The sequence below is a fragment of the Penaeus vannamei genome, chromosome 2, assembly GCF_042767895.1.
Source record: "Penaeus vannamei isolate JL-2024 chromosome 2, ASM4276789v1, whole genome shotgun sequence".
Lineage (NCBI taxonomy): Eukaryota > Metazoa > Arthropoda > Malacostraca > Decapoda > Penaeidae > Penaeus > Penaeus vannamei.
The window spans coordinates 52,525,664-52,539,624 of NC_091550.1; the positions used below are offsets into that span (position 1 = coordinate 52,525,664).

Sequence of the window (13,961 nt, forward strand, 5' to 3'; positions counted from 1 at the left end):
AGGAAGTGGGAGAGGGTGAGGGAGAGGAAGTGGGAGAGAGGGAGGGAGAGGAAGTGGGAGAGAGGGAGGGAGAGGAAGTGGGAGAGAGGGAGGGAGAGGAAGTGGGAGAGGGGAAGGGAAAGAAAGTGGGAGAGGGTGAGGGAGAGAAAGTGGGAGAGGGTGAGGGAGAGAAAGTGGGAGAGGGTGAGGGAGAGAAAGTGGGAGAGGGTGAGGGAGAGAAAGTGGGAGAGGGTGAGGGAGAGAAAGTGGGAGAGGGTGAGGGAGAGAAAGTGGGAGAGGGTGAGGGAGAGAAAGTGGGAGAGGGTGAGGGAGAGAAAATGGGGGAGGGTGAGGGAGAGAAAGTGGGAGGGGGGATGGAAAGAAATAGGAGAGGGGGAGCAGGAGGGAAAGAAAGTAGGAGAGGGGGAGGGAGAGGAAGAGAAAGTGGAAGAGGGGGAAGGAGAGAAAGTGGGAGAGGGGGAGGGAGAGAAAGTGGGAGAGGGGGAGGGAGAGAGAGTGGAAGAGGGGGAAGGAGAGAAAGTGGGAGGGGGAGGGAGAGAAAGTGGAAGGGGGGAGGGAAAGAAAGTAGGAGAGGGGGAGGGGGAGGGAGAAAAAGTGGGAGAAGAGGAGGGAGAGTGCGAGAGAGGTAGAGCAAGAGAAAAAGAAAATGAGGGAAACAGATAGAAACGGAGAAGTACATGTACCCCTTATTTCTCTGAGCAGAAGAGGGAGGACAGAGAAGCAAATAAAGAAACAAATACTAATGTGAAGAATATTTCCTATTTAGTCTGTCTTTAACCATATAAACAGAAAACAATCTGTTTCCTTTACAATTGGGAGATTCCCACAAAACTATCCGCAGTATTACCTAAATGAGATGATATTTCAAGTACTCTTGAGTCGTTTTGAGTTTGTTAGTAAAATGTAATCTTTAGACAATACTAAATTGATGTTTGATTCTTGGCACTCTTTTGCTTATCAATTTCATTATCAATATATATATATTTTTACATTTCAGTTATTTCGGCGTTTCCCTGCTTCATTTTTATGACCAAATATTGTGCCAGTGCATTTTCTTAGCCTTTTAAACTGTGAAATTCAAAGAAACAATTTAATATATATATATATATATATATATATATATATATATATATATATATATATATATATATATAATCAATAGAACATTAAATTTCTTAAAAGCAAAAATATGCCAAGTTCCACATGAATGGGCACATTCAGACTTGTCATTAGGTCTGATGGGTCTTTAAGTCTAGTATAATTAATTCTACCTCTATAATTAATTCTACCTCTAAAAGTTACCTTTTGGAATTGAAATGATGCTCTTTGAACTGGGACTTTGAATGCCCAACCAGCAAAGGACATCTTGCATTATGAACTATATTTTCTACTTACTCCATATGGAAGAAAGAAAGAAGAAAAAATTACCAATAAAATTTTCCTACCAATAAAAAACAATTTTATAATTTACTACATCCAATTCTTATTTTATATGTTCAGAAGTCGTGTAATCTGTATGAAACATATGAAACGTCTTTTTATGAAGGTCCTTCAAATAAAAGGAGAAACTGTTCTACCTACAATCTTTTATTTTCTTGCATCATAAAAATAACTTAGAATAAAGACATTACTCATAGTCACTGAGTTGTGATGGGTTTGACAGACTTAGAAGATGAGAAAATATGACACCTTAATATTTACCATTATGCAAATAATCATCTGTAATTTATCTGAAACTCTCCTTCCTAATGCATTTATATACTAAGGGTTCTAGATATTTATATACACTGACGCATACACAAACACACTCACATACACAAACATGTCTCTGATATACATTTTCTTTTAGGCTATGCATGATTTCATATCCAGATACAATCTAAACCTAAGTGAAATCTAAAACGCGAGTAAAAACAACAGAACTCAAACAGAGAAGGTTTGACATATTGTTCTAAAAGTTGGAAAAATAATAATAAAAAAAAAAAAAAAAAAAAAAAAAAAAAAAAAAAAAAAAAAAAATCCTACAGAATAGATCTATGTTCTACTGCTTGAATTTACATTAAAATCCATCTATCAAAACAAAAATCACTGATCTCGACAAACAAAACCATTGTTTCTTTTAACATTTTATCTCTGCTACTATATAATCTACAGGCATATTAAAAATGTCTCACAGGATCACTACACACTAAAGTAAAATATCTCTGTGTTCCATGTACAAAAGTAGAAAATAATAATGCTATTGTAAAGAAATTAATACTTGGATTCTAGCAGTGTTATGTTAAAATAGAAGACATTAATCTAATGAGATGGGCAACATTCATACATGTATTAATCAATGATCACGTGCATTGGGAAATCTACTTTGTACAATTTGAAGTTAATCACTCAAATATTTCAAACTCTTTATGACGATGATCATATGATTAGTCAAAGCAACCTAAAAGTCGATTATTATTATCATTAAATATTTTCAAGAATCTTTGGCTTATGTATGAACATTCTGTACTTCTTTTGGAAGATATATTATGGAGACATTTTTCTGGTGTGCTGTTTTGAGTTTCAGTTCTGAGTGCCCAATATTCTTCGGCTTCTGGAAATGCTGTCACTGCTACCACTCTTTTCTAAACTAGGGTAGGTTCCAGGTTGCCTCAACTCTCTCTTCTTTGAGCTCCCCCGTCGCACAAGTGTGTTCTCCTTGTCCTGAAATGTGAGATATCTTAGATATATGGTCTTTCGAAGCAGAATTCATCATCATAGCCTATTAGGCTTATTCAGTTTGGATATACTGTGTAAATGTAGTTCAACAGTACCACAATATTTACCTTTGTTTCAGGAATGGAAGAAGATGAAGACGACCTTGAGAGTGGAATGCCAGAATCATCTCTGCTGTCCTGTCGCTGAAGAGGTGGTGCTGGAGCTACAAATACTCCTTTGTCACCCTGGAAGATTTATAACACATATAATGTAAATACCTATGTACAGTTACTACAGTGAACTAAAAACTGTTTACGATATCCAGTTTCACTATGGGAGAGAACCTGAGAGAATAATTGAAATATTTCAACCACCACAAAATGGCCTATCTAGCTTTAGCATGTACATATTAGTGGTCCTCCACTGCTAAGAAAATAAAATGGGTTATAAGCCTGGCTCACTGCACTAAATTTTAAACTAATGCCATATGGTAAAATGTATGAAGTAATACACCGCAAGTTACTAATGTCCCATTTTTGTAAACAAAAGGCCAGTTTGTTAAAATATACACAGATAAATAAGTATCCATCAGTCTAGACATGCATATCTACCAAAAGATAAATAGATATGCATTCATTTCTCCATATATATGAATATTTAAGGTGTCAGGCCTCACACAATTTTAACAAACCAGTTGAAAGACTCCCATCCAAACTCTGAAACTCATACTCAACACAGAACATACCTTGCTGGAGCTGGTAGACCCTGATCGTGAACGGACATCAGAAGTGGAACCAGAGCGTGCCCTGACCTCCATCACCTCATCTTCCAGTTGTGAGCAATCAGATGGAGATAACTGGGAGCTGTCAGCTGATGAGGAACCCATTTCGTCCTGTAATTTTTGTTTTAGATCAGCAAAGATTAGTGAATATATCAGCATATTTAAAACTTGATACCTTTATTCACATACTTGTTAAGGATTTTAGACAGTATATATATATATATATATTTTACTCAACTATTCAAACAGGTTCTTAATGCAACAGCACAACAAAATCTTAATTTACACATTACTGAGATTCACAGGTAGAGAGAGAGAGGGAGAAAAAAGTAAAAACAACCATAATAGAAATAAATGTTAGTGAACAGCCTTATCAAACCATTACAGAAGTACACAAGCACCCCATACCTCTGTATCCTCAAAGTTGGGCAGGGGGATCTTGGACATTGTGGTTACAGTACCACTTCTGTATCTCTCAATTAGTCTCTCATGTGGAGAGGTGGACGACAAGAACTTAGAGTATGGGTAATCCTTGCGCACCGGTGTCTCGCCTGGAAAAACGGATTAGTTCTGTCAGATTTCTAATAAACGTTGAATAATCAAAAGGAGGACAAATGCAGAGAATAACCATTGACTGTGAAGAAGACGACTTCCTTACCAGTTGGCACATCCTTAACCATTTTCTCAGTGAAGAATTCATTGACCTGCATCTCTTGGGCATTGAGGTCATCCATGTGGTCCTCAGACCAGCTTTGAAGAGTTCTAGAAGTGTGCTGGCATTCTTTTTGGAGTTGGGCACATTCCTTTTCAAGTTTACTGATCTCATCCTCCAGCAATTGGTTCTTGATATCCAGATCCTTGGTTAAAGCAACAGTCATCTAGAAGTAAAATAATTAATTATAAATCTGGTCTCAAGTAATATACCTCCTTTTGTAAACAATGCAACAAGGGGAACAGCAATAAATACTTAAAATTTACTGTTAGCTTCTCACTTTAATACTTCTCTGGGCTTTATTTTGAAAATGGGGAAATTCCCATCTTCATTTTTACTTTGTTGCCATCCTCAGAAGTTCACACAAATACTGAAATTCTACACTGAAGTTCTTAAAACGGAAAAAGCATATTCTTACCTCAATCTTAGCTCCATGGTCTGAAATATCCTGTGCAGATTTGGTCTCCACTGCTTTGATGTGCTTCTCAGCAATGTTACGGTTCTCACAGATTGACAGTGATGCGTGGGCAGAATACTGTGCCACAAGAGATTCTAGGTTGCATCGTTCTTCTCCCATGTGTTGCACATTAGTCTCCAGCTGATGAAGAGAAATAAAAATTGAGTGAACTTCTTGTATCACTCTAGGGCAAGATAGGACAGAGTATTTCTGTTCTACTGTCTGAAGAGTATTGGTATCATTTAATAATCTTACTTTAGATGTCTCTACTTATGAAACTTTTTAAGATATCCAATGCAAAATTAATGATTTGAATGCAAAATGTGTTTCCCTTTTTCAAAGAGTCGGATATGGTGCCTTTTACAAGGCTTATTATCATACTCCTTTTGTATTGCCTCTTGATACAATGCTTCATCTTTAGTTCACCATCATATCTATATATATAGAGAAAAAATATGTGAATAAAAACAAACTCACCTCATGGACCATTTTCTCCATTGCAGACTGGGCTTCTTTCTCTAGAGAAAGAGTAGCTGTGATATGAGAATGGCTGTTCTCACCAAGACTCTTAACCAATGTCTTCACATTATCATTAGCCGTGTGGGTCTCCTCCTTCAGCGTGCCAAGATCTGAGATAATATTAGACAGACCAGCTGAGGCTGAAGACGTGAGCTCCTTGCTGATTTGCTTCAGATCCTCAAGCTGGGTTTCCAAACTGCTGATCTTGGATGCAACAAGCTGCCAAAAAAAATGAAACGATATAGTAACAACCATTTATTTTATCAACCAGGCAACATTACTAACCTGTTATGGTACAGTGGGATAACATTGGTATCACAACAAAGAGAACAGACCCCTTACCTCAGCCTTAGAATCAACATTGCTGCACAGTGCATTGGCATTGTCAAGACAGGCAACAGTACGTGCAGCATGAGCCTCTAAATGTGTGTTCATCTGTTTTTCGAACTCGGAGGCCATTTTTTCTTGGTTCTGGTGACTCTTCTCACATTCTGAGTGCAACTCATTCAGCTGTAAAAAAAAAAAAAAAATCATATATAAATATGGTTATTCTACTGAATTTATATTTCTTACAAACACACAAATCCTGACTATGAATTCAGAAGACCAGCAAGCAAAAAACATCATCCCAAGATTAGGCAATACCAGATGCTCAACATGAAGGTAAAAAATAAATAAATAAATAAATAAAAAATAAAATGGCTCTTAATTACAATATAGGCACTTACACAATACTAAATAAGTTATTCATTATGGAACCAACCTTGTTACTCAGCATATCAGACAAGTCCGTGATGGTAGTAGCATGAGAGGAAATCAAGGAGGCTATCTTCTCCAGGCTAGGTAGCACTTGTTCCTTCTGGAAAGTGCTGAGTTGCAGCTCCTGTTCAGCACACTGTTCTTCAATCTGGTCCACCATGGCCTTTGTACCTGCCACATCAGCCTGTGCCTGTCAAATAAACAATCTGTAAATTATCTGACCAGAGTAAAAAGGATGATGCAAATATAGAGCAACTCCTTACAGATAGAATTATGCTAATTTAGAAAAAAAGAAGCAAAACTTCAAAACCCTATATATATGGTTGCCAAAATTACCCACTATGTTCAGACTAGAAAAAAAAAAAAAAAAAAAAAGCTTTGTTTTTGTTTGCTCTAACCTACTGCTGCTGGGTACATATACTACCAAATGTAGTTTCCTTTTCTGAATTTTGTTTGCACATAGATGGCTCCATAAATACTTCTACTTTTCACTTTCCTTTACTTTACAGATTTCCCCCCCAATGCTAGTCATACCTATATTGTTACTTTTATCATTTGTATTACAAGTATCATAGTGGTATCAACAAAAATGATAGCTATAATAAATAAATAAATATATATAATAAATAAAAACTCGAAAAATGTGGATAGTTACACCAGCGAGATAAATTGACCACAAGATGATAAGATCTATTGTAAGGACAAACTGCAAAAAACAGTAAACATAGTGTATATTTGATGGGTTAAATACATACCTTCCCCTTGAACATTTCATGAAGGTTATTGACCAGTTCATCTTGGCTCCTGGCAATGGTCCTCAGGTGGGAACTGATTTCAAGGACCTCCTTTTTACATTTCTTCACAGAACCATCTAAAACAGAGATATTGTATCAGTAAGGACAGGGACATGAAAAATGCCTGTGCGGGTATATGAAAATCAAAATAAGAACTTTAATAATTTGTTAAAGGAAATATGACAATAGTAACAGGGAGTTCAAGAAGTTTTTGGAGAAAGGATAAAATAATAAGTAATGTAGACAGAAATTGATTGATAACAGACCATATTCTCCTTTCAAGTGTCGACACTAAAAAATTCTTTCTAGCATGGTCCTCTGCCCTTTTTGTAGTTTTTCTGACAACTTAATAACTAAAAATAACAATCTGCATATAGTAAGTATCTTAGGAGAATGATATGAGTTTACCACAGGAAAAACAGACTAAAAAGGCCATTGATTCTGAAGTATGGACATCAGTCTAGCATAGTATATATTACTAGTCCCTTAATGGTCATCTAACTACCACAGGATAATGGCAATTTCCCCTCACCAAACTGAGATGAAATGTTCTGGACAGCTTCCTTTTGCTGTGTTACGGTAGCTGTGAGGGAGTTCCTCATGCTTTCCACGTGCTCTAGGTAAGTCTGCTGGAAGCCCTTGGTAATCTCTGTATTCTTTTCTTCAACATTTCTGGAAAGATGGAAAGAAAAATTAAGAAACATTATTCACAGGAGAAGAAAGAAAGAAAGGAAGAAGAAAAAACTATAATACATAGAATGCTTTTTAATACACTACAATATACATTTAATACATATATAAATATGAACATTGCATGAATGTGTACAAGACAGTTGTCAACTTGTAACCAAGATAATTAATCTTATAACAGAAGATGCAAATTGCACATCATTAAAAGCCTTGGTGTAGTAGTACGACTGGCTAACTATGGTCATCTATACATGTTCTGCTCTGGAATTTTCATGAGTAATAATTTGTGAACTTTAAACACCATTCATCAGGATTTCAGTCTCGTTATTTTTATGAAGATGAAATGTGTACAAAAATTTAGTTAAAAAGGGAAAATATCAAGAATGTCAAGAACTAATAGTGGCCTCTAGAAAATATGAGGCATATAAATATCTAAAAGCTGCTTCTTGGACCACTATGATGTAGCCAAGATAGATTACCAAGAACATTTTTCCACAACACTCAAGACGGTTAGTGGACTCACTTCTTACGATCCAGTTTGTCATAGAGCTTGAAGAGGTCACCAATGGTTAGAGATACACGGCTAATTAGGGCTTTGCCTTGATTCTTCAATTTCTCCTCTGTTTTGCTGTGTTCTGTTACAATGTACCTGGAAAACAAAAACAAATATACAAGTTTCTTAGCAAATGTGTGCCATTAATATTAATATTCATAGAAGTTCTTCGCTAAGTTATGGGAAACAAACATTTATTGTGTTATCTACACACCTAATTCTAAACATTTTTCAGCCACATTGAATCATATCTAAAAAATTCTGTATATACTCACTTCTGCTCATCAAGCCTTTGGGCTGTGTCATGCAACAGCTTCTGTGTACATGACAGAGTAGTCTTGGTTGTATCAAGCTTTTCCTGTGTTTCCTCAAGCTTACTAGATACTTCCGTGAACAGATCCTGTAAAAAGCAACACCATTATTGATCCTTTAGGTTACCATGCTCTCTCTCTCTCTCTCTCTCGTTTTTTATTCTCTTTCTTACTTTCTCTGTGTCTGTGTTTGTCTGTCTGTCTCTCTGTTTTACTCCTCTCTCTCTCTCTTCTACTCCTTCAGTCTCTATTACTACTACTCTCTGTCTCTCTCTCTCTCTCTCTCTCTCTCTCTCTCTATATATATGAGCATTTTAAAACTTTCCCAACACTCATTCAATATTTGAAAAATTGCAAACTCACCGTCTTCTTCTCTAGCTCTTCCTCCAAGGCCCGAATGTGACTAATCTTCTCTGTGATTTCCTGTGCCTGAGTCTCCATCGTTGCTATCATCTCCTGGTAGTTCTCGTTGGCCAGGTAGACGCCATTCTTCTCCCTCATGGCCATCAAGTCACGACGCAGACGCTCAATCTCCTCTGAGTACTCCTGTTTTGATAAAAATTATCATTACAAAAACTGAAAAGATATTGATAAAAAAGAACAAAATTATATATATATATACATAATATAAAAAAGAAGAAAAAGGATAGAAAGAGGGAGATAAAAAGCAGGAACATGAACCACTGCAGCCATGGTTACTATCACTATCCCCCTTATTCTGTGAATGGCAAAACTTCCATTATAAATATATCAGAGAAACTAAATCAAATCTCCTATTTGTGTAAGTGGGTACATATATGTATATATATGTATGTATGTGTATGTGAGTGTGTGCGTGTAGGTATGTAGGTATGGACATGTGTATGTATGTATGTATGTATGTATACATACATACATACATATATATACATATATATGTATGTAATATATATGTACGTACATATATGTATGTACATATATGTATATACATATACATATAAATAAATAAATCTATATACATATACATATAAATAAATAAATCAATATACATAAATAAATAAATCTATGTATATATAAATCTAAATCTATACATATAAATAAATAAATAAATATGTTTATATACATATACATATATGAATGTTTGTATGTAAATATAAATAAATAAATAAATAAATATTTGCTTTTTTTAAACTGATTAAATGTATTTTGGACACAGAAAAGAAAGGAGGTGGGAGAGGTAGCCTGAACTGGGTCCCTCGTTTTGTGTTAACCTTGCTTTCCATAGTCCACACATTATGACCTGATTAATTTCAGATGAATGAGAAACGATCTGCCAAACTATGACTTTCCCTTCCTCTTCTTGTAAATTACTGGACTGTCCTTCACTCTGAAACTAGTTGACACATTCTTTGTCTGTCAAATGCCCCACTTACCCCAATGAGTTCCTTCTTGTTTAGCTTCTGGTTGACCTCTGGCTTGTTCTGGATGTTCTTCGCCCTGTGAGCATAATCCAGGGTGGACAGCGTTTCTTCCAAGTTAATAGATGCAGGAGAGATGGTTGCAATGATGGAAGTCTTTGTGCGGCCACCCAAAGCATCCTGCAGCAGACGAGTCAGTTTTGACTCCCTGAAAAAAGGTAAAAATAACGAAGATAAAACTAACTAGTTATGAAAGAGAATTAAACAGAATATATTAGGTGACCAAAAGAATTCTCCATATGAAACTTGAGAATCTAAAAAGTGTTTGATCAAGCTTTGATATAAACCCATTTGATCCAGGTGACAGTGTCATCTCGCCATGAAAAAATCTGGCTGTTAGGTGGATGACAGGAATGTACCATCATATTTTTGTGTCTGACAGAGCACCTTGCAATGGAAAACTGTTGCCAAGTGACCAGGATATCTTGTCATGAATGCAAAAAGCTTTTTGAGATAGAATAATTCAGTGGGCCTTAAGGAAATAGCTCCAGCAATACTTCTACCAGAAAATGAGGGTGGAATGAGCTATGCCTGGTAAAGCACCAGCTCCAAGTAGTACACTATGTCCACACACAGGAACCTATTCCTGCCCACCAAATCAGTGTAGTGTGTTAAGGAAAATTGAATAATACAAGAATATAAAAAAATGACTAATTGCACAATGCCATATATTGCCCTACCATTGCACAGAGTATAAACTAATTAGCATGATAATATGGAGGATGCTTAACAAAAACCGTTCATTGCTATTTTGATAAAATCACAAATGACAAATATAGACCTTAACAAATGGTAACTGTCTGCAGGATAAGAGCTAACAGCATTGCAAATTGGAGACAAGGAATCTTGACACTACATGTGAGTGTTTGCAGGGGCCAGGCCTACATGCCAAACAATCAGAAAGAGTCACCAATCACACAAGCCTATATCTAGATTTTTGTCCAAGTGACAAAACAAAACATTTGGATCTAAAGGATTATACATGTACCAATTCAAAACAAAAACTCACCTGTAAGGTACATGAGGAGCCTTCTCCACCAAAGCAGTGATCACACGCCCTAGAGTGAGCAGGGACATGTTGATATTACCAGCCTCACGAGCACGTTTGTCGACTGCCCCAGAACGGCCAATATTTTCTGACCCGGCCAAGTCAACCAAATGCAGTTTACCAGTCTGTTGAATATGAGAGAATAAAACAACCTTGGCTTATGTGATGATAATACTGGGTATTTCTTAATACTGCTATACCTTCAAAAAGGATAAGACCTAAGTATGAAATGATTAGCCTGACAATATTTCTATATCATGGGAGAGAATATCATCCTATCAAGAACCTGTCACAAAATTATCAACCTATCAAAAATATTTATAAAGTACCACAGGTGGAGAAATCTGCACAACCTAAAACCATTTACACATCAATCTAATCATAAAATATATCCTAAAGGGATGCTATTTACCTACAATTTACAAATATAATCATTAGAAAATATTAGTATGGTGCTGTCAAACGAGGAAACTCACCTTCAAAAGTTCATCACCATCGACTGTGTTCTCTTTGATGTGAACAGTGACTGTAAAAACAGTGTGCGAGCGGCTGGAATGTGCATTCATTAGGGTAGCTGCTGTCTGGCGTTTGGCTGACCCCTTTTCCAATACACTGTATACATCACTCTTAGAGCGAACCAGAACCTCTTCTAGACCTTGTATAATGCAAGATCCCTTTCGAGATGAGTCTTCATACAATCTGGAATTATTGGTATACATATTTTATCAACTAATTCCATTTTTAGCCCATTCAAAGTACACATTCTCTTTTATCATATAAAACTGATTGAAGTGAATGTCAGGATTTACTTGACATAATGTAAAACTATCCTCACTCAAATTCTAATTATTGATTGGCCATCCAACATAGATTTAGCCAATGCTACTTTATATAATCCTTGGAAATTAAGTTGGTACCTAAGACATTTACAGTCTTAGGAAAAATATATAAAGCTAAACGTAATTATATATATATATATATATATATATATATATATATATATATATATATATATATATATATATATATATATATATATATATATATATAATACACACACACACTTATATACATGCATATGTATTAGAGTTGTATTATTCTAAGAGAGAAGTACTCAATTGTACACAAAAATACATTCCATGAACTAAAGAGATCTACAAAAGAACACTCTATATCTAATTAGTATTTTGGGCTTCATAATCAAAATCATCTAAATCACACGTTAAAAAACTTATTTCTATGGGAATAAGAATTAATATCTGGCAAGCCTTGAAGAACATAAAAATAAGGTTTAGAAAGAAAGAAGAAACTGTGGAAAAGATACCTGGTACTTGATTATAGGTTGATTCACCTCCATATGAGGAAAGTATTGCTTAGCATTTCAAAGTTTCTACCCTACAATGTTGATATCATATTCCTAGGTTACCAAGGTTATGATAAAAATACAATTCCTTAGACTTAATGCTAGGAGAGGGAGAGTGAAACTACGTACCTCAGTTTTGACATATCATCATGAGCCGACAGCAAGTCAAACAGTTCCTCGTTGTACAATTCGAGGAATGAAACCCTCATTGTGAACTCCACCTTCTGAATGCGCAGCTCATCAAAAAGGTGATTCACACAGCGAGGAATAATACCTAACAATGGATCCTGAAACAGATTTGACAGCAATCAAAACCATATACATATTCTTAAGTGAAAAAAAATTGCATCACTCCTGATCAAATATTCCCTACTACCCTCATACAAACCTTTTTTGAATATTTCTATCATTATCAATACCTTATAGTGAGTAAACTGTATGAATCACTATTAGGTCATATTCTATGCTTTGTAGCAGCTAACCATTATTCTCTAATACCATTTTAGTTATCTTGACATGTACTGGATGTAACATCAATTTCTAGATATAAAAAGTAATGTGAAAAGGTATTCAGAGCTCAACATGAGGTGTAAAATCTTACCTAAACATTACCCACTATAGTTAAAGACAAAATTAGAATCAATTTGAAGAGCTCATGAGCCATAAAAGATGCTAGACTATATTCCACAAGATTAACATTGGAAGGCTCATTTTTGCTTTTAAACTGAGAGAAAAGAACCTCAGAGTATTACCTCATCCCAAGACATGATTTCATTGGTGTGCTCTCCCTCCATGGTAAAGGTCTTTCCCGTGCCGGTTTGTCCATAAGCAAAGATTGTGCAGTTGAATCCACTTAGCACTTCTTCCACTGAATTCTTTGCCACTGCTTTGTAGACATCAATCTGAAATAAAGCCAAAACTTTTAAACTAAAACATTTACTTGTTTGAAGAAAACTATAAACAATACCAAAGAGATAGCTAAACATCACATTCACATAGAATCTAAGAAAACAGGCACATCTTCTCAATTTAAAGGGTGAAAAAAAAAAAAAAAAAAAAAAAAGTGGAGGGGGGATCGAACACACAAACTAAAAACTCACCTGTTTTGATTCTGGTCCAAAAACTCTATCGAAAGTGAAAGTTTTTGTGAACTTATCCAGGGGCCGTTCCCTCACAATAATTTCTCGGTTCTGTTGGCATTCTACGGCACAAAATGACTTTGAACTCTTCTCCATACTGTTCATAGGCCTGCAAAAAGGGATTGACACTGATGTAGTATATATACACATTGTTTTGCAAAACTTTTGAAGCATCCAAAAAGCCTTACTTCTCTCCATGATTGATTACATGAAAAGAAACCTGAGATCCTTTTACCTTTAGTATGAGAACTACATCAAATATAGCCTACCCAACCGTTTAATACAGTATACAAAAACATACAACACTAAATGATAAATTGCAATTGCAGTAACAGGAGAAACATTCTGTTCATTTAAATGAGAATCTTAAAATAAGAACAAATCACAATAGAAGAATAGAGAAGGAATGCTTATAAGGCATAAATTCATGTGCAAAATTCTGAAATATGTGTTAAAGGGGAACAACCTTCAAAGCTACAACTATAACATAAAAAACTGATTAAATTGATAAGAAACAATGTATTCTGTCAAAACCATGGGTCTATTCTCTTCATAAATATGTCCTCACACTAAAATAAATTGTCAAATTATCAAATCTTACTATATAGTTTTAATATAGAATGTTTTGACTTGAGCTTAGATGTGCCTAGACCAGGGTGTGTGATGATAATGCAACCCGAA

General features: G+C 35.5%; 1 protein-coding gene across 1 annotated transcript in view; it reads right to left on the reverse strand.

The window, feature by feature from the left end:
• Nucleotides 1-1,569: 1,569 nt before the first annotated feature.
• Nucleotides 1,570-13,961, reverse strand: part of Klp61F (Kinesin-like protein at 61F) — a 13,349-nt gene continuing 957 nt past the window's right edge. Inside the window, exons 2-21 of the mRNA XM_070135074.1 lie at nt 13,242-13,389; nt 12,894-13,043; nt 12,271-12,428; nt 11,255-11,477; nt 10,740-10,903; nt 9,686-9,878; nt 8,637-8,819; nt 8,238-8,362; nt 7,933-8,058; nt 7,252-7,391; nt 6,681-6,796; nt 5,930-6,115; nt 5,509-5,676; nt 5,125-5,385; nt 4,609-4,788; nt 4,137-4,356; nt 3,887-4,029; nt 3,443-3,589; nt 2,826-2,942; nt 1,570-2,703 (exon numbers count right to left, since the gene is read on the reverse strand). Coding sequence (XP_069991175.1) covers nt 2,563-2,703; nt 2,826-2,942; nt 3,443-3,589; nt 3,887-4,029; nt 4,137-4,356; nt 4,609-4,788; nt 5,125-5,385; nt 5,509-5,676; nt 5,930-6,115; nt 6,681-6,796; nt 7,252-7,391; nt 7,933-8,058; nt 8,238-8,362; nt 8,637-8,819; nt 9,686-9,878; nt 10,740-10,903; nt 11,255-11,477; nt 12,271-12,428; nt 12,894-13,043; nt 13,242-13,389 — 3,289 coding nt within the window. The 3' untranslated portion in view covers nt 1,570-2,562. The remainder of the gene's footprint in view (nt 2,704-2,825; nt 2,943-3,442; nt 3,590-3,886; nt 4,030-4,136; nt 4,357-4,608; nt 4,789-5,124; nt 5,386-5,508; nt 5,677-5,929; nt 6,116-6,680; nt 6,797-7,251; nt 7,392-7,932; nt 8,059-8,237; nt 8,363-8,636; nt 8,820-9,685; nt 9,879-10,739; nt 10,904-11,254; nt 11,478-12,270; nt 12,429-12,893; nt 13,044-13,241; nt 13,390-13,961) is intronic.